Source organism: Pristis pectinata, chromosome 3 (assembly GCF_009764475.1).
Source record: "Pristis pectinata isolate sPriPec2 chromosome 3, sPriPec2.1.pri, whole genome shotgun sequence".
Classification (NCBI taxonomy): Eukaryota; Metazoa; Chordata; class Chondrichthyes; order Rhinopristiformes; family Pristidae; genus Pristis; species Pristis pectinata.
Window position 1 is genome coordinate 72,528,610 of NC_067407.1, and position 22,010 is coordinate 72,550,619.

A 22,010-nucleotide genomic window follows, 5' to 3' on the forward strand; every position below is an offset into this window, starting at 1 on the left:
CTGCAATGCATTTTGTAGATGGTATACATGGCAGCCACAGTATGAATATTTAGGGTGGTAATGGGCTATCAATCAGGCAAGCTGCTTTGTTCTGGATTATATCAAAACTTCTTGAGATCCGGGCACGGTAAATCTTGCAGATAGTGAAAAAGGCCTTGGAGTGTCAGGAGCTGAGTCACTCCCTATAGAATGACCAGCCTCTGACCTAGGGTATTTATTTGGTTGGCCTAATTGAGTTTCTGGTCAGTGGTGAGCCCCAGGATGTTGAGGGTAGGGGACTCGATGATGTGATTGAACAGAGAAGTGTCAGTTAAAAAAGGTTGAACTTGACCAGACATTTTAAGTGAAGACACAATCCTGCAAAACAGTCACAGGCAAAAACAAAACCTTAAGTATTGATCAACCCAGCTTAACTTCATAAAGTGCTATAGGTACTTTTTAAGTTAGTGAGCATTAGGACTATTGTACTAAGGAGTTGGTAGACATAGTTGGAAACCAGAGATAACAGCAGGACGATTAGACGTTTAACCTTGTTCAGTATTCACTCATATCTTTTTGCTTCCTTAACACTAATGGTGAAATAGTAACAGAAAATACCAGAAGTACTCAACAGTTCAGGCACCATCAGTAGACAACAAAACAATTGACATTTCAAGTTGAAGTTCCTTTTTCAGACACTTTGCCTTACGTAGGAACTGGGAAAAGTTAGAAGTAAGTGTTAAGTTGCAGTATTAGGTGATGGTGGGGAAGGGGGAGAGAACAAAAAGGAATGTTTGTGATGGGATAAAGATGTGGAGAGATTGACATAAGTGTCGGTGATGCCAGCTAAAAGGATGGTAAAGGTGTTTTTTTTAATAACAGATGGTGATGAAGTTTCTGGTGGTTCCTTTAACAGATGGTGGTGAAGTGCTGTTTTCTTGCAATTGGGATTGAGATGGCCCTTATTTTGGTAGTTGAAGCTTCAAAAGAATCTATTGTTTTCTAGAACTATAAGGGACCTTGGTCTTGGCTGCTTTCTGGAGTAGGTACAGGCACGTAAGGTTGTTTTGAAGTCAAGAACACTTGGGTCTGGTTTGATACCTCCTTGGGTTCTGTGAAGTCAGCTACAATAAACAGTACCCTTGTATCATCGTAGAACAGATCCTTGGCCTGATTATGATGTCACTGTCTTCAATGTGGGTACCTTTGCAATCTCTGAGGCAGATAGACACATGCTTGGTGAGAACAGGCCTGATGTGAATTGATATTGCACTGAAAGGTCCATATAGAGGGATAAGTGATAGATTTCACTTCCTTAATAGTGACCTGACAAAGCAGATTGCCAGTCCTTTAAGGAACACTGCTGACTTTCATTGAAATAAGAATCAGTGGATCCTGTAGAGAGTAGATAGATGCCCTGCCAGATAACTAACTGCCCACACAATAAAAAGCAGAAAATGCTGTAAACGGATAGCATCATGGAAAGAGAAATATGGTCAATGTTTCATGTCAGAGACCGTTCATCAAAACTGGGAAGGAGATCAAACAAGTTAGTGTCAAGCTGCATAGAGGTTTGGTGGAGTGGGGTGGGGTGGGGTAATGGAGAGGGCAAATCGAATATCTCTGATAGGGTGAGGCCAGGGGATAAGCTATAAACGAGGTTATCTGGCCAGTGGCAGTTTGGAAGGGAGAAATTGTTCCTTCTTTCATAAAAACTGTGACATAGACTGTTAGAGAGTGAGAACACAGACAATGGCATCTAAGAGTTGCAAACTGAAGGGCTGAAGACTGCCCAGCAGGTCAGGCTGTGCTCATGGAGACAGAAATCTGAGCAAATATCATGGATTGACCAGGTCCATTCTGATGCGGAGAAAGTGAATTACCTGAAATTATCAAATTTAACATACAGTCCCGAAGGCTACAATGTGGCCAAATGGAAGATAAGGTGCTGTTCTCTGGCTTACTCTTTTATAACAGTGCAGAAGGTCATAGACAGATAGGTCAAAGATTTAAAGTGGCAGGCAACAAGAAACTCAGGGTCTCCCTGTGGACTGAATGTGTGTGCTCTGCAAAGCAGTCACTTAATCTGCTCAGTTTTTCTCACACTATAAGCAAAGCCTGATTTTGTGGGCATGTCCTGTAGCCCTTCATTTTGCAGCTCTTACATTCCTTTGTGTTCTCACTCTCTAACTACCCTTATTTCATAACGTTTATGAACAACAGACTACGTTCTCCCTCCCATTAACCTGTTGACCTGATGACCTCCCTTACTGTTTATCCCCTGGGCAGCCCTGGCCTCACTCCATTAACAGTGTTCCTTTGTCTCATCCATTCCTCCCCCATGCTCTCTGCACTTTGTTTTCTCTCCTTCTCACTTTGGATGAAAGCTTTTGGAATTGAATCATTGACTTTTTTTTTCCAAATATGCTGCTGTGTACTGCCAGCATCTTATTTTTATTCCAGATTTCCAGCATCTGCAGCTTTTTCATTTTTTTTTGTATTTACTAACAAAGGTGCAAATCCACATGACAGGATAGAAGTAGTAATTAAGCTCAAAGGTTACAGCTGGCCTCTTTTTTCTCTGATGAGGTGATTATTATTTTGTGTGAAGAAGATCTGACTGATCATGAAGCCGGGGTCATTGCATCCCCCTTTTGCTTTTGCCGTGATATACTTGAATTCATAAAAAGGATGCTTGAGGGGCAGTAAACTGGAGAGCTTCATATTGTGTGCAGAGAATGAAGAGAATATTAATTATGCAAGCAACCTGCATTTTAACCTCTGACTTCTGTCTCCCTTTCTGCATATCTTTCTAAAAGATCAGAAGTAGGAAGCTGGAATTTGGGGTTCTACCATCTGAGTCTCTTCTTCATTGATAGGAGCCACGTGCACCTTCAAAATATTATCAATCTGATGGTATCACATTTTGTAAGATTTGTGAGTTGTAAATACACGTCTTTGTTTCAGTGGTAGTCAACGTTCAGATAAAACCAAGAGTGAAGTGAGCATTGGAGAGGAGATTGAAGAGGATATTTCTTTAGACGGGGAAGATTTTTGTACCGGTGATAAGGTTTGTACACTTTTGGAGTATTAATAATAGTATTAAACTACTGTATTATATAAAATGAGAAAATGCTGGAAACATTCAGTAGGTCAGGCAGCATCTGTGGAAAGAGAAATAGAGTTAACAATTGTCAATTCTGATAAAGGGCCTTTGAACTGAAATGTTACCTCTGTTTCTCTTTCCACAGATGCTGCCTGACCTGCTAAGTGTTTCCAGCATTTTCTGTTTCAGATTTCCAGTAGAACAAAAAACATTGAGAAGAATTTAGTCTCAATAGTGGAATGGTGAAAGATGCAAATTCTATCTAAAATACACTTCTCATTGTTACAATAGCTGATGGATATGTGTTGCAAAATGTTAGCTTTTTCTCTTCATGTCTGCCCCACTTCTAAGCTATTCCTAAATAGGGAAAGAAAAATCTGGACTCTAAGTTGGGTTAGGTTATTAAGTGTTGCAAGAAATATGTAAAAAGTAGTGTAATGCAGACCAGAGCTGTAGGAAATGCCCAGCAGATTGGGCAGTGTTAACGGAGGGAAAAACTGAGTTAATATTACTGATGGATAGCCCACAGTAGAATTGACCGGTTCTGATACACACAGAGAAAATGAGTTACCTGAAATTGTTGAATTTTATATCGAGTCCAGAAGGCTGCAACATGCTTGAGTGGAAGATGAGGCGTTGGTCTTCAAGCTTTTGCTGGGCATTGTTAAAACGGTACAGGAAGCCACAGATGGGTCAGAATGGGAATGGGACAGCGAATTAAACTGCCAGGCAACTAGAAACACGTGTTTGCCTCTACATGCCAGAAACTAAGCACTGGTGCTCCATAAAGCGGTCACTTGGTGTTTAGTTTCTCCAAAGTAGAGAAGACCACATTGTGAGCCCCAAATGCATTATATTGGATTGAGGGAAATATAAATGAATCACAGCTTCACCTGGAATACTCAGCAAGTCAGGCAGCATCTGTGGGAAGAGAGACAGAGTTAATGTTTCAGGTCGAAGACCCTTCATCAGAACTGGGAAGGAAACAAAAGAAGTTTGTTAAGCTGCAGGGAGGGTGGGGTGGGGTGGGGGAGTCCATGATAGGGCAAAACCAAGGTGACTTCGGGGATAAACAGTGAACAGGTGATCTGCCAGCCATGTCTTCCTGCTCTGCATTTTGCACTCCTTCATTCTTTTGTCTATGTTCTTGCTCTCTAACTGCACCAGTTCACTCATTAACCAGATAATTTTGTTTACCCTATCAGATACATCTCCCTTCCCGGCAGTTGAACAAGCTTCTTTTGTCTCCTTCCCAGTTCTGGCAAAAGGTCTTCAACCTGAAGCATTAACTCTGATCTGCTGAGTATTTCTATCATTTTCTGTTTTTATTTTAGATTTCCAGCATCTACAGTTTTTTTTTGATTTTCACATCTTCACCTGTTTGGGTCCTTAGATGGTACAAAGGGAAGCAGTAAAAGGATGGATGTTGCATCAGTTACATGGAAAAGTGTCATGAGGAAGAGTGGTTGGTGGAGATGTGCAAGTGAACCAGGAATGAAGGAAAAAGCCCTTTGTCATGCTTAAGGGGGAGGGAAGGATGTGACATGGGAAGAACATACAAACTCCTTGCAGACAGTGGGCGGAATTGAACCCGGGTCGCTGGCGCTGTAATAGCGTTACGCTGACCGCTACACTACCATGCCTGCCCGACCGTGCCGTCAAGGATTCCATCAACTATAGACCTCTATTTTATTTTTCATTATTTTGACTTGTATGTTTTACTTTCTTGCAGCTCGATGACTTTACACAGGACCACACCATATCACGCTGCAGTGATGTGGCAGATTATATAGAGGAGGTGCCATAGTAGCATTGGCACTATTATGTACATCACTGTACAGATGAATAGTTTTTGCTGCTTCTGATGTTCCGATGAAATTCTGAAGCGATGAAGATGGAATTGGCCTGTCTGAAATGTTTGTTGAATGTGGTGTTAAACTAAGCCAACTGGCAAACCACAGACCTCATACAACACTCAGAAATGAAGCAATCAAAATGGTACTGATTTAAGCAGTGGGAAGTCAGCAGGTAGTCCTGAGACCATCGTTCAATATTCAGTCAAAAAGGTTTTTTATTTAGAATTAATAAGTTTGGTCCTAAGTTGTAATGATAAAAGCATTATGATTAAAAGTTCTTTTTAATGCTAACTTACATTTTCAAATCTTTGTATTGAAAAAGTGTTTTCAAAAACGTGTGTAACCTTTTTTAGAAGTGGTTGAGAACTTTCAAATATATTTATTTATTCTTTGTCATTTGGATTAATCTATCAATATTATTAGCAAGTCTCTGGAAACTTCCAAAGTGTGAGGCGGAATCTGCCGAAATGTGAGGCAGAAACTAATGGCATTTAATTGATGTTGGGATAAGGAGCTGTTGCTTGTGTTGAGAGGATAGGGGGAAGCAGAGAGGATCAGATATGGTCTTTGCTGCTAATTGGTATCCAGTCTCTTAGTGAAATTATCTTGAGAATATTGAATAAAAGATGAATTTGGCCTGGCTGCCATATAATCTTCAGTTGCAGAGCCTGCCTGTGCGTATAAAGCTAGCCACTTGGGATGTGGATCAAGGAACACAGGTGAAAAAGATACTAAAAATTATTTTGTGTTTTGTAAAGCCATCACCTTCTTGGGCAGATCTTCTCGTTCTTAGTGTTCTGAGGTCAGTGTGGGAACCACAGACTCTTACGAAGGTGGGGCAGGAAGTGCCTGATGGGATGGGTGGGTAGATAGTTCAGGAGATGTTGCACTCCTTTCGCTATTTGCCCTAGGCTGCTCTGTGTTTCTGTGTTCCTGTGCTTGGCCTCCAGGTTCTCAGTGCCATCTCGAATGCTGCCCCTCCTCCACTTTGAACAGCTGTGGGCCACAGATTCCCAGGAGTTAGCGGGGACATTTCACTGGTCAAGGAGGCTATGGGAATATCACCTGTTAATATTTTCCCATAACAGCTCAGAATACAGTGTCTGTTTCAGGATCTTGGGTATGCAAATGATATGACCCACCCAATAGTTAATTGAATGTAAAGAAGGCCTCGGTGTGGCCTGGGATGTTGGCCTAGGAAACAATACTGACAGTTTTTTTAATCCTTCCACTAGAATTGGAAGGGTTTACAGAGACAGCATTGATGATATATTTTCACCTTGAGGTGCCTGCTATAGGTAATCCAAATCTCAGCAACCTATAGGAAGGCATGGATCACTGCTACCCAGTTGACCATGAACTTTGTGCCACTTTTGAGTTGGTATTCAAACACCCATTTCTTCAGCCATAGAACAGTACAACCCATGAACAGATCCTTCAGTCCACGATGTCTGGGCTGACTATGACACTAATCTAAACTAATCCCATCTGTCTGCATAGAGTCCACGTCAAACTATTTCCTCCCTGTTCGTGTCACTATCTAATGCTTCTTAAATGTTGCTAGCGTATCTGCTTCTACCACATCCTTTGGCAGTGCATTCCTACCACTTTGTCAAACAAAAAAACTTACCATGTAAATCTTTAAACATTCCCCATGTCACCTTAAACATATGCCCTCTAGTTTTTGACATTTCCATCCTGGGAAAAAGACTCTGACAACCTATGCCTCTCATAGTTATATACTTCTATCAGGTTGCCCCTCAGCCTCCCACGCTACAGTGAAAACAACCCAAGTTTATCCAACTTTGCAGCTAATACTCTCCAATCCAGGCAACATCTTGGTGAATCTTTTCTGCATCCTCTCCAAAGCTTCCATATTCCAACCGATGAAGGCAAGCATGCAATATGCCTTCTGTACCACCCTATCCACTTTTGTTGCCACTTTCATGGAGCTATGAACTTGCACTCCAAGATCCCTCTATATCAATGCTCCTAAGGGTCCTGCCATTTACTATATATTCGCTATCTCCCATTTCTCTGCCCATACTTCCAAATAATCTGTACCCTGCTGAATCCTTTGACAACCTTCCTCATTATCCACAACTCCACCATCCTTGAGTCATTTGTAAATATACTACTCAGACCACCTATATTTTCATCCAAATCATTTATGTAATCACAAACAACAGGTCTCAGCACTGATCCCTGCAGAACACCACTGGCCGCAGAACACCACTGGCCACAGACCCCCGATCAGAATAAGACCCCTCCACCACTATGACCAGGCCAATTTTGAATCCAACCTACTATGGATCCCATGTGCCTTAATCTTCTGGACCAGCCTACCATAAGGATCCTTGTCACATACTTCAGTAAAGTCCATGTATACAACATCCACTACCCCACCCTCATCAATCATCTTTGTCACCTAAAAAAAAACTCTTATCAAATTGTGAACCATGACCTCCCCCACACAAGGCCCTGACTATCCCTAATAAATCCATGCTTTTGCAAGTAGAACATTACAGCACAGTACAGGCCCTTCGGCCCATGATGTTGTGCCGACATCTTATCCTGCTCTAATATCTATCTAACCCTTCCCTCCCACATAGCCCTCCATTTTTCTATCATTCATGTGGCTATCTAAGAGTCTCTTAAATGTCCCTAATGTATCTGCCCCCACAACCTCTGCAGGCAGTGTGTTCCACACACCCACCACTCTGTGTATAATAAAAAAACAACTTATCTCTGACATCCCCCCCTTATATCTTCCTCCAATCACCTTAAAATTATACCTCCTCGTGTTAGCCATTTTCCCGCCCTGGGAAAAAGTCTCTGACTGTCCACTCAATCTATCCTCTTATCATCTTGTACACCTCTATCAAGTCACCTCTCCAAAGAGAAAAGCCCAAGCTCACTCAACCTATCCTCATAAGACATGCTCTCCAATCCAGACAGCATCCTAGTAAATCTCCTCTGCTAAAGCTTCTACATCCTTCATATAATGAGGTGACCAGAACTGAACACAACACTCAGTGTGGTCTAACCAGAGTTCTATAGAGCTGCAACATTACCTCACAGATCTTGAACTCATTACCCCGATTAATGAAGGCCACACACCATATGCCGCCTTAACAACCCTATCAACCTATGTGGCAACCTTGAGGGATCTATGGACGTGCACCAAGATCCCTCTGTTCCTCCACACTGCTGCCATTAACCTTGCATTCTGCCTTCAAATTCAATCTCCCAAAGTGTATTGCTTCACACTTTTCTGGGTTGAACTCCATCTGCCACTTCTCAGCCCAGCTCTGCATTCTATCAATATCCTATTGTAATCTACAGCAACTTTCACTATCCACAACACCACCAACCTTTGTATCATCAGCAAACTTACTAACCCACCCTTCCACATCCTCATCCAAGTCATTTATAAAAATCACAAAGAGCAGGGTCCCAGAACAGATCCCTGCGGAACACCACTGGTCACCGACCTCCAGGCAGAATATGTTCCACCTACCACCACCCTCTGTCTTCTATGCACGATTCATTTCTGAATCCACACAGCCACGTTTCCCTGGATCCCATGCCTCCATACTTTCTGAATGAGCCGTCCATGAGGAACCTTATCAACACCTTACTACATGTACATATTCATCACATCCACTGCTCTACCTTCATCAATGTGCTTTGTCACATCCTCAAAGAATTCAGTCAGGCTCATGAGGTACAACCTGCCCCTCACAAAGCCATGCTGACTGTCCCTAGTCAGCCTATGTTTCTCCAAATGCCCATAAATCCTGTCTCTAAGAATCTTCTCCAGTAATTTGTCCCCCACTGAAGTAAGACTCACTGGTCTATAGTTACCAAGGTTATCCCTACTTCCTTTCTTGAACAAAGGAACAACATTTGCCACCGTCCAATCATCTAGCAGTACTCCTGTGGCCAGTGAGGACACAAAAATCATTGCCAAAGGCGCAACAATCTCTTTCCTCGGTGGCCCCAGTGACTTACCTAGCCTAATGATTTTCAAAAGTTCCAGCACATCCTCTTTCCTCATGTTCACATGCCCTAGCATATCAGCCTGTTGTACGCCATCCTGAGAATCATCAAGGTCTCTCTCACTGGTGAATATTGAAGCAAAGTATTCATTAAGGTGATCCTCTACCTCTTCCAATTCCAGGCACGTTTCCTCTTTTATTCCTGATGGATCCTATCATCACTCTAGTCGTCGTCCTATTCTTCACATACGTGTAGGATGCCTTGGGGTTTTCCTTGACCCTACTCGCCAAGGACTTCTCATGCACCCTTCTAGCTCTTCTGTCCATTCTTCGGCTCCCTTCTGGCTAACAGAGCCCTGTCTGATCCATGCTTTCTAAACCTCGGGTAAGCTTTTTTCTTCTTGACAGGATGTTCTACATATCTTGTTAATTACAGTTCCTTCACTCTACCATCCTTACCCTGCCTCAATGGGATAAACCCATCCAGAACCCCATGCATGTACCCTAAACAACCTCCACGTTTCCACTGTGCACTTCCCCAAGAATATCTGTTCCCAATTTACGCTCCCAAGCTCCTGCCTAATAGCATTATAATTTTCCCCCTCCCGCAGTTAAATTACTTTCCCATATCGTCTGCCCCTATCCCTCTGCAAGCCTATGGTAAAGGTCAAGGAGTTATGGTCACTATCTCCAAAATGCTCTCCCATCAAGAGATCTGAAACCTGATCAAGCTCATTGCCTAGTACCAGGTCCAGAATGGCCTCTCCTCTAGTCGGCCTGGACACACCTAACAAACTCTGCCCCATCTATCCCCATGACACTAAGGAGGTGCTAATCAATATTAGGGAAGTTGAAATCACCCATGACAAAACCCTGTTATTTTTGCACCTCTCCAAAAACTGCCTCCTGATCTGCTCCTCAGTGTCTCTGCTGCTATTGGGGATCTGTAGAATACTCCCAATAGAGTGATCACTCCCTTTCTGTTTCTGACTTCCACCCACACTGACACAGTAGACGATCCCTCCAGGACATCCTCCCTTTCTACAGCTGTGACGCTGTCCCTGATCAGCAAAGCTAACCCCCTCCCCCCCCCACCCCCACCTCTTTTATCTCCGTCCCTGTCCCTTTTGAAACATCTAAACCCCAGAATGTCCAGCAGCCATTCCTGCCCTTGCGATGGTCAAGTCTCTGTAATGGCCACCATGTCATAGTTCCACGTACTTACCCATGCTTTAAGTTCATCACCTTTGTTCCTGATACTTCTCGCATTAAAGTGGACACACCAACCCATCCAACTGACTGCAATTTTGCCCTTTCAAATGCCTATCCTTTCTCACAGTCCTTTTACACTCTGCATCTACTTGTACACCAAATGCACCAACCTCTGACCTATCACTCTGGTTTCCATTCCCCTGCCAAACTAGTTTAAACCCTCCCCAACAGTTCTAGTAAACCTGCCCACTAGAATATTGGTCCCCCTCCAGTTCAGGTGTAACCCATCCCTTTTGTACAGGTCGTACCTTCCCCAGAAGAGATCCCAATGATCAACAAATCTGAAACCCTGCCCCCTGCACCAATTCATTAGCCACACATTCATTTGCCAAATCACCCTAGTCTTACCCTCACTTGCGTGTGGCATAGGCAGCAATCCAAAGATTACTACCCTTATGGTCCTGCTTTTCAGCTTCCTACCTAGCTCCCTATATTCACTCTTCAGGACAAAGGAGTAACTTTAGCTATTCTCCATCTTTTGTGACCATGCCTGTGGTTAAGAGGACACAAGGATCTCAGCCAAGGCCCTAGCAATCTCCTGCCTTTCCTCCCTCAGTATCCTGGAATAGATCCCATCAGGCCCCAGGGACTTATCCATCACAATGTTCTTCAAGAGACTCAACACTCTTCTTAATATTAACATGCCTTAGAATATCAGCTTACCCTTCCCTGATCTCACCATCATCTATGGCCGCCTTGATGAATACCGATGTGAAGTACTAGTACCTTGCCCACTTTCTTTTCCTTAGTTGACCAGACTCTCTATTGAAAGTGATGACAAATTTCATCATTGATGTCTGTTTAGGAGCAGGAGTAGACTATGCCAACCCAGCCCTGCCATCCAGTAAAATCATGGGGCACGGTAGCATAGCGGTTAGCGCAACACTATTACAGCGCCAGCGATCGGGGTTCGATTCCCGTCGCTGTCTGTAAGGAGTTTGTTGGTTCTCCCGTGTCTGCGTGGGTTTCCTCCGGGTGCTCCGGTTTCCTCCCACATTCTAAAGGCGTACGGGTACGTTAATTTGGAGGTTTAAAATGGGCGGTGCGGACTCGTTGGGCCGGAAGGGCCTGTTACCACACTGTAAATAAAACTTAAAATTTAAAAAAATCTAAAAATATGATTGTAACTTCAATTCTGTATTCCTACCTACTCCCAGTTACTTTGCACCACCTTGCTCATCAAGAATCTAACTACCTTTGCCTTTTAAAAAATTATTCAATGACTCTCAAAATGTAGTGGAAGAAAAGACTCTTAGCCCTGAGAGAGAAATTGGGTGACATCTTATTATACTGACCCCAAGTTCTAGATTCTTGCACAAGAGGAAACATCCTCTCCACATCCACCCCATAAAGAACCCTCAGGATCTTACATTTTTCAATGCCTGCCTTTGTCCAGAGGGGCTCCTGAGATATGGGAGGTGACCCACATTTCCAAGGTCTAGTCTTGAACCTTTATTATGGAAGGACGGAACAGTGCAAGGACGTTGTGTGTCAGGCCCATCATCTTGTATGCTTCAGTGAACAAGTCAACGGTGACGTAGAGCTCAACCCCAAACACAGGCCACTGTGGAATTGGTGAATGCCTCTTGACCCTTCAGCTCATTCTAACACAGAACCAATGCAATGCAGTAATCAGTGTGCATGTCCCAAGCTTTCGATGAGGCCAATGAAGATTTCTGCTTTGACATTTTTGAAAAAAGACTCTCATCTGCATCTCGGAGGAACCCAGACTGATCCTTCTGAATGACTTCATTGCCAGGGTAGGAAAAGTCGCAATCCTCTGGCAAGACATGGTCAGAATAGGAAAGGTAACTCTGTTGGGGTCTTAAGATAAAACATTTGGAGCATGGTCTTGTGTTAAGCAAAAACCTGTTCATCAGAGAGGCAAGACCTCAAGGCAACCCTTCGAGTCACTGATACCTTTTTAGATAGTATCAAGATCCAAGCAACAGATCACAAGGATGCCTATATCACCCATGCCATGAAGATACCAATGACTGGTAAGTACTACATAATTCTGTGCACTACAATTTTTAAAAAATGACAGTGTGGATATGAACATAGTTCAGATAAATTAGGGAGTGTTAATAAACTGAAGGGAGGTTATACAGTGGTGCCTTGTAGAGATTGGTATTAGGACCTCCTTGTCATATAAACGACTTGTGCTATTCAGAGTTTGCAGGTGCTACCAAACATGAAAGTGAAGTAAAGTGTGAGGAGGATAGAAATAGATCCTAGAAAGACTGAGATCTTTCTTACTACCACACAGGAAGAGACCATTGGGTTCCATGCAGGCTCCCAGCAGAGCAGTTGCATCAGTCCCATGCCTGCTTTTCTCAATTTCTTGTCCTGCAGCATATTCTCTCTTGAAAATATTCATGATTTTTTTGATTCTTTTGCCATTTACCAACATCAAGGGGTAATTTACAGTAGCCACTTAACCTACCAGTACGTCTTTGAGATGTAGGAATAAACCAGAACACCCAGAGGAAACCCATGTAGTCATTGGGAGAATGTGTAAACCGCACATAAACAGTGCCAGAGATCAGGGGCAAACTGCTGTGCCACCATCCAGCCCCATCCATTCCCTCCTTTCTGCCAAACCCTATGCTCTCTTGTGTGCTATCAAATACCAGCAGCCCTTTTATGTGCTGTCAAACTCAGATCCTTCCAACTTTCTCATTGATGGTATTTGTCAAACACCTATTTCCACAGATAAACAGGTAATGGTCAATTTAGCTCCCCATAATGTTGGGTGGGTGTAGGGAGGTTAATATCGGCCATGTGGATGAAAATATCCACTTCCAGACACACGTTCCCATCCCTTTCTCTTACAGCATTTAAAAGGGATCATTCCCCTTGGAACTTCCTGGTTCACTGTTCCATCCCCATAAACCACTCAGCATCCCGTGGCACTTCCCCATGCAACTGAAGGAGATGCAACACCTGTTCTTTCAACTCTTACCTTTCCACCATCCAGGGACCCAAAACCTGTCCTTCCACATGAAGTAGTGATTTACGAGCATTGTTTCCAATAGAGTATACAGCACTGGTATTCATAATGTGATCTCCACTATGTTGGAGAAACCAAATACAGATTGAGTGATCACTTTGCTGAGCATCTGCAGTCCAGCGGTGCACCCTTGAGCTTCCATTTGCTCAATGCCTTAATTCCCTATCCCATTCCTGCTCTGGCCTGCCTCTTGCACTGTTATGACAAGGCCCAACTCAAGCTCAAAGTACAACACATCTTCTGTCTGGGGTCGTCACTGCCTTCTATACTCAATATTAAATTCTTAACTTCAGGTAACTTGCTCTTTCTGTCTGTATCAGAACCAGCCATTTCTGTTAGTCATCCACCTGTGACATTGGCTCAGTTTTTCTTCTTCATTAGTACAGCCTGACCTGCTCAGCATTTCCCACAGCCAAGCTATTAAAACATAACACATTCAAAGAAGCATAATCACCCTCTGCCCTCATCTGACCTTGACTCACCCTATCACAGATATTCCCTTTCTCCTGTCCATCACTCCCTCCACCATCTCTGCAACTTAAAACTACATTTGTTTTTATCTCTTTACCAGTTCTAACAATGAAAGGTCTCTGACCTGAAATGTTAACTTTCTCTTTCCACAGATGCTACCTGGCCTGCTGACCATTTCCACCAATTTTCTATTTTTATTATGTAATATGTGAAGCATGCCAGTAAACTCGCCTCTGCTTTGACCGTTACCTGTGATCATAATATTTAAATAAAGTTTCATTCCCCAGATTTTCACACCCATTTAAAAAAACATCAGCTCTTTGGACTTCTTTCAGGATGGGAAACCTGGTGGTTAAAGGGAGGTATTTGCTCCACTGAGACACAAAAAAATTCTGCAGATGCTAGAATCTGGAGCAATACACAAAAAGTGCTGGAGGAACTCAGCAGGTCAGGCAGCATCCATGGAGGGAAATAAACAGTCGATGTTTTGGGCTGAGTCCTGATGAAGGGTCTCGGCCCGAAATGTCGACTGTTTATTTCCCTCCATGGATGCTGCCTGACCTACTGAGTTCCTCCAGTACTTTCTATGTATTGGTCCACTGTGTGTTTTAGAGTACTTTCTGGGCCAGAGGAACCATAGCACTTTGCCAGGACTCTCAAATAAACTGGCTGCATCAGCCTGCCTCTCTTCCTATGGGGATCACCCCATCCACCACCTCTATTCCGCCTTATCTCAGGTTCTCCTGCATACTGCCAGATAACAGCAGACAAACACAGATCCCACCAACTTTCTCATTGCTGGTCTTCAGCAGGGATCTACCTCCAGATTGAAACATAATACCTGCTATCTTGGTTTGTATCCTAAAACTCCACAAGGCAAATAAGTGGAGGCGCAGACAATAACCAGGGGGCCATGTCTTGATGATATTCATGGGGAAAGTACAGTGGACACAAAGGGGGAGATTCTCGGGCTATTGTGATGTAGAGTGGAAGGACAACGAGTACTACAAAAGGGAAAAGGGGTTGACGAAAGAGGTTGAGAAATATAAGCAATGTTGAGGTTAGAGATTAATGTTGGGGGTTTGCAGATGTGGCAGTACTGGAAAGGATAAGGTCTGAAAAAACCAAGAGGGAGTGACGGTAGATTGCGGACCACCACCTTCCCTTGGCTACACCCTTGCCACTTGCTTCAGTATGTTCTTGCTATAAAAAAATTAAACTAACATATTGTACAGAATTTAATGTGGGGAAGTGTGAGGTCACGCACTTTGGTAAGAAGAATCAAAAGGCAGATTATGCTCTAAGTGAGTGAAGTTCAGCGGGATCTAGGTGTTTTAGTGCAGGTAAGTCCAACAAGTAGTTAAGAAGGCAAATGATATTTTGGCCTTTATTGCAAGGGAGATTGGACATTAAGAACCAGGAGGTTTTACAGTTGAACAAGGCATTGGTGAGGCCACACCTAGAACCGTGCACAATTTTGGTCCCCTTACATAAAAAAGGATACAGTAATATTGGAGGCAGTCCAAAGGAGATTCACCAAGACAATTCCTGGGATGAGGCGGTTGTCCTATCAGGAGACTGGTTCTGTATACCTTGGAGTTTAGAGGGGCGACTTTTATTCAAACCTATACGACCCAAAGGGGGATTGACAGGGTAGATGTTGAGATGTTTTCACTAGGGGAGAGTTACACACTTGGGGACATAGCTACAAAATAAGGGAGCAGTCATATGAAGTTGAGGTGCATCTTATCTCACAAGGTAGTGAATCTCTGGAAGAGACCAGATCATTAGATATGTTTAAGGTGGAGAGAAATAAATATTTGAAAGATCAAGGAACTGAGGGTTTTAGAGAACTAACACAGAAGAGGAGTTGAGGCCAACATAGATCAGCCATCATCATATTGAATGGTGGGGCAGACGTGAGGGGCCTGGTGGCCTCCTCCTGCTCATATTGCCTTGTATTCTTGTGTACATGCCCGATCAGCAGCTGGTACTTTAAATAATTTGACATTGAATCTATAGCTAATTACCCATTAATTATGATTAAGATAGATCAGTGATATTGATAAAAATGTAGGAATGTTAAATAAACACTAAAGTAATTTACTTACAGTTGCATTTAACCCTACTCAACAGTTACAGAAGTTTTTTCTGAACTTAGTGCTCTGCAGTGGTGGTCTGAAATAAATTGCATGTGGTTCATGTACCAAATGATCAGCATCAGTTTGTCAGAATAGAAATGATTTGCACAATGATTTTGTAGGAATTTAGGGAAATTAATACAGCTATACATAACTTCCTGGAGCAGAGAATCACCTGGGAATCCCAGTGTACCTACAGGCAAAGACCCTGGCAATCAGAATGAAAATCAAATGCACAGGATCTTAGATAAATATAAATATCAATCTTTAAATTCTTGATCCTTCTCCTCAAACACACCACTGTCTCTAATTATGACCATGTTACATTGTGAGAACCTTGCAGTTGTGCTTGTCCAGAGGCTCCTTTCACATTGTGATCAAATTTTAACAACTGGAAAATAGTGCATTGTGAATTTTTGGGGGGCATTAAAAAAACACTCTCTGAGATTTGTATATGTAGTTCCTTTTAATGAATCTTTCACTGATATCCCTCAAAGAAGGAAGTCTGCCAATCTGAGACAGTTTTCTGCTAATGACAGATTCACAGGAGGTACTGGTACAAGGGTACACACAGAGGAGGGAATGGTCATGGGAATCTTCAACTTTGAATCCAGATCTCATGGCATCAGGTGACACACTGGTGAAGAGATATTTGGACTATCATCTTCGGCTGATGATTCAGTATTCCTTCAGTTTGGAGCAATACTTGGAGCAATACTTGAAGTATTGAGAGCAATAGGGACCAAGTGTAACTTGGGTGGAAGATGATGCACATTACTTTGACGGGCTCAATATCTCCACCTCTTAATAAGCTGGCTTGACTCCCTACCAAACGGAGGCAGTAGCTGATGGTTAACTTCACCTTGTCCGTATCTATTTATCTGTTGAAGATCCACCTAGTAGGACTGACCAGTTCTTGTGGAAGCAAAGTCCCACTTTCATATCAAGGACACCTATATCATATCCTAACACACCATGAGGTGTTATGGGCCATCAGCAGGAGAATTGATTTCCACACTGCAGTTTATAGACTTACAACTAGCTATGTCCCTCACTCTACCACCATGGTCAAGTAATGGCACCAACCTTGGCTCAATGAGAAATGTAGAAAACCATGATAGGTACAGTGATGAAAATCAAAAAAAAACAGCACATGCTGGAAATCTGAAAAACAAATGTTTCCTAGACCTGAAACTTTAACCGTTTCTCTTTCCACATAAGCTGCCTGACCTGCTGAGTGTTTCCAGCATTTTATGTTTTAATACCTAAAAATAAGTTGCCAACCTGGTGAAGCTGCAGTGCATGACAACATTTGTGCCAAATTGCAAAATCACACCAGAGGCAGAGATGAGTAATCCCACAATGAGTAGATCAGATCAAGGCTCTGTTGCCTTGACTCATCTAGTCATGAAAGGTGGTGGACTGATGCACAACTCACATGAGGAGGAGGCTCCAAGAATATCTCCCCTTCTCAATATTGACAGGGCCCAAATGGCCTTGTCAAGAAAAGAACGAAATATGTACTCATGTTCAACTAGAAATGCTGAATAGATTATCCATCTCTGCTACCTCCTGAGGTGCCCACTGTCATAGAAGTTGGTCTTCACCATGTGATATGAAGAAATAGCTGAGAGCACATGATGCAGCAAAGTTTATGGGACCATGCATTATTCTGCCTGTATTACTGAAGATGTGCTCCTGAGCCATGTGTCCACCCAAGACATTGAAGCATAGTTACAATACTGCCAAAAACCCAAGAATTTGGAAAATTGTCCAGGTATATCTTGATCACAAATCCAATCCAGATAATTACCGCCAAATCAGTTTACATTCAATCATCAGCAAAGTGATGGAAGGCATCAGCTTTGATTCAAAAATAGAACAAAGAGCTAAATTCTAGAAGTAAGGTGAAGTTGACTGCGGTTGCCATCATTGATAGAGTGTGGCATCATGAGCCCTGGTAAAACTGAATAAGCATGAAGAGCAATGGCTGGAGTCCTACTTCAAACAAAGCAAGATGGTTATAGTTGTTAGAAGCAAATTATTCCAGCCCTACAACATCATTGCAGGAGTTCCTCAGGGCAGTGACCTAGGCCCCATCATCTTCAGCTGCTCCATCAATGGATTACAGTACAGAGATTCTGTGATTATAATGACTTTCCTGGCCAGGAATAGGGATGTTTCCTGATGGTTGCACAATGTACAATTCTTTTCAAAACCCCTTAGAAAACAAAAGTGCCTGCTTCCAAGATCTGGTCCAAATTTGGGTATGAACTAATAGTTGGCAAGTAACATTCACATTACCCAGGTACTAGGCAATGATCATCTCCAACAAGAGAGACCAACAGACTCATCTTTGAGAACCCCACCAACTAAACCCCAAGGGTCACCATCAACTACAACCTCAACTAGACCAGCCTTATAACTACAGTAGATTCAAGAGCAAGTCAGAGGCTAAGTATCCTGCAGCAAATGACGCAACCTCCTGACATCCTTGTTACCTTTTTGCCATTTACAAAACATGTCAGGATTGTGATGGAACATTCCCCAATCACTCCAACAACATACAACACCATACAGGGAAACACACCCCGCTTGATTGGCACCCCATCCACCACCCAAAACATTAACTCCCTCCAGTGCTGGTGTACCATGGCTGCAGACTCTAACATCTACAAAATACATTGTCCTAAGCAACTAGAGTCATACATCATGGAAACAGCTCCTTCAGCCCACTGAGTCTACACTGACCACCAACCATCCAGTTATACTAATCCTATTTTATTCTTCCCAAACACTCATCAACTCCCCTCCACACCCTGCTCAGATGATACTACCCAGCTACACTCTTGGAACAATTTACGGTAGCCAATTAACCTACCAACCCATAGATCTTTAAGACTTGGGAGGAAACCAGAGTATCTGGAGGAAACCCACATAGTCACAGAGAGAACATGCAAACTCCACACAGACAGCAATGGAAGTCTAAATTGAACCTAGGTCACTGGAGCTGTGAGGCAGCAGCTCTACCTGTGCCACCCATGATAGTAACTTCCAACCCACGACCTTTACCACCAAGAAGGGCGAGAGTAGTTTATGGATGAGGAATGCCCACAGATTCCCCTCCAAGTCACATGCCATCCTGACATGGAAATGTATCTCCCTCTTTCATCATCATATGGTCGAGATCTCTGAATTCCTTATCCAACAATACCAAGGGAGTCTATCACTAGAAGGTCCACAGTGGTTCAAGAAGGTTGCTCATTACTTGCGAGGGAGAAGTATTGATGAGCAATAAATGCTGGCCTTGCCAGTAACACCTACATCCCACCAAAATGAATAAAATAAACTTATGATATGCCAAATTAAATACTAAAAATTTGGAGGTTCTACAACCTTAATGTGCATAACAGATGGTTAATAAAGTTCAAACTTTAACTAACTTAAAGCTTACATACTTACAAACTTGAAACTTACTTATAGAATGAGTTTTTTGCTCTCCTTGTGCACCAACTGTTGTGCAGCCAATTATTTTTCAGCATATTTCTACAGGATTCACAGAAAACCCTGAGTGCAGTGACTTTGGCAAAACGAGCAGTTTTATATCTAAGTTTCAGGTACCACCCACTGAGAAAATCCAAGTGACCCCACTCCTCTTCAGTGTTTGAATTACAGTCAAAGAATTAGGGAAATTGTACTACCTGTGGCAGGAATAATAACTACCAGGATTAGTTAAAGAGAATTAAGCACAAAGCACACAGTGGGATTTTAATGGAGTTTGGTGAAACAAGCCATGTGTATTTCCATGCTATGGTGTGCCACACTGCACAATGTGGTAATACAATGTTTGGTGTACTACCTTCCAGCAAGAAAAGATGAATACATTTTGTAATAGAGGAAGGGAATTATCCCTTCTGCTTTTAATATAATTGATAGAAATAAAAACTGGACTTTGAAATAAACTAAGGACACAAAGGGTGCACGTAGGCAATTTGAACACACACACTCTCAATGATTACTGAACAGAAAAATTTGGGGAGCAGATTCTGGAGCCCAATTTTGTAAAATTATTCCTGTGCCAACAAACACAAAGGCAGAGAAAAGGGAGCAGAAGGTTTCTACAACAGAAATTCTCTATCAACTGCTTTACAAGTGGATGTTTTTATTTTCTAGCAGATGAAAAGCAGAAATCCATTTACTACCTGTTCTGTTCCCAAATGCTGGTCAGTATAACTTGCATTTTGAAAAGAAAGTTATCTCCCAACTTGTATTGTTCTAGTTATGTAAATGCAAACTTCTCATTTGCATAAAGATAATTTTGACAGGCTGATATTAATTTAGTCCATTACACTTCCAGAGAGTATCCTTAGTGACATAGGAAGAATGAGGAAGAAATTTAAATTGTCTTTGTTAAGAAGTGTGGATTTCCTCATTTAACTGAATATAGGTTGCTCTTCACATGTCAAGCTCTTGCCTTTTTCCCCTTTCTGCCATTGAGGTGAAGCTCTTAATCTACATTTAACAAATTATTTCCTTCCTTTTGAGGTACTTCCTCTCCACTGGCTTAAAAATAAAGAGCTGGGGAGTATCCTGAGTCATAATGCTCTGAAGGCTCGTGAGACGTATTGAACACCAGGACACTTCAAAGGTTGCCATGTGTAGTATCGGCAGCAATTACAGTGGGAATGCAAGCAAGTCTTCATTAACCCAGGGAACTCAACTCAACCTATTTCAACTGCAATTTCCTGCAGATGTGGAATCTAAAACAACAAACAATCAGCTGGAGGAACTTAATGGGCTGAGCAGTATCTGTTGGGGGAAAGGAATTGCCGATGTATCGGGTCAAAATCCTGCAACAGGACTGTGATTTCAACCCACTGAGTTCCTCCAGCAGACTGTTGTTCCCTGTGAGCACCTCCAGCCCCAATATTACCACTGATTAAGGCAGTTAAATAACACATTCCCTGGCAGTGAGTGGGATGTTCTGGTGCTTAGGGAATTTGGAAACTTGTTGAACACAGCTGTCAGAGGATTTATAACTTAGCCATGTTGCCATCAGTTTAAACTGGAGTTTCCATCTGATCAGTGGCAGCAGGTATGAGCTGTGAGCTATGTGACACTATTTCAGCTCCTGTGTTTAAAGAGGCACTCCAAGGTCAAAGGAGTTAGTATTCTTTTTAAGGTGAGAGAGGTGCAACTATGGCAACAGGCAAAGTCGAAGCAGTCAAGCATGCTATTTTATAGATGCCTCCCTGGATGTGCTGCAGAGGGGAGGAAGAAGCCTGCTGCTAAATCCAAGAAGGTGGAGTTTACCAAGGGGATAAGAAGCTGGTATAAGAGATCTGAATCAAATGAAAAAAAGCAGGTTACTGACCTTACCAGGGCTGGAAAGGTAAGTACAGTGCCACATTTAAACTATCACACACATCATTCCCTTCTATTTTATTTATTCCAGCACATCTCTCCACACACCCACTCATCCAGCAGGTAATTGTTTCCAAGTTTTCACTTGCCTATTTGTTCAACACCTGTACACCCTTATTCTTGTGCAATGTCTTGCATCTCATAGCTTCACCAAGTGCACTCCATCCACTGGCTGAACACATGTTGATACATCCACTGATAGCTATCTCCTTCCTCTATTTGCAAGAGAAAGGAGAACCAAGAGGACTCTTCACAGTTCACACAGCTAACATAGCTGGAAAGGGAGAGGCATTGGAGGTCAGCTGAGTACTTGATGGCTATCACAGATGAGGATGTGGTGATGCAATTGAACCAAAGCCACCCATATCTCATAGGTCTTTTGATTTAGTTTCTATAGTGAGTGAATGTGATCACTTCATCATGATAACTTGCACATTTTTAGCTTGCCACAACTAATTTACATCTTTGAACTTTTGCAGGATGTTCATGTATAAGGTGAGAGTTGGTGGAAGCTACAAATGCTTGGAAGAACTAAGTCCAGTTGTGCACTGGCTCAGGAATTTACATTTTGGTGGGTCTACTAAAGCAGACTCATGCCTCAAAGAGAGAAAGAGTAGATGGAGGAGATGGGGACAGGAGTGGAGAACCCATCTTGGGAAGTGGGATATCAGGGTGCCAAGTGAGAAGTGGAAGCTCTCCAACCAGTGATTATAGACGGTGTACCCATAGAGTCATTAGTATGGAGAA

General features: G+C 42.6%; 1 protein-coding gene across 3 annotated transcripts in view; it reads left to right on the forward strand.

The window, feature by feature from the left end:
- Window positions 1-5,326, forward strand: part of cep43 (centrosomal protein 43) — a 40,003-nt gene extending 34,677 nt beyond the window's left edge. For 2 of the 3 annotated variants that reach the window (XM_052011761.1, XM_052011762.1), the window contains exons 15-16: window positions 2,947-3,049; window positions 4,818-5,326. In XM_052011761.1, coding sequence (XP_051867721.1) covers window positions 2,947-3,049; window positions 4,818-4,892 — 178 coding nt within the window. In that variant the 3' untranslated portion in view covers window positions 4,893-5,326. The remainder of the gene's footprint in view (window positions 1-2,946; window positions 3,050-4,817) is intronic. The other variant, XM_052011760.1, reaches the window with a different exon arrangement.
- The last annotated feature ends 16,684 nt before the right edge of the window (window positions 5,327-22,010 follow it).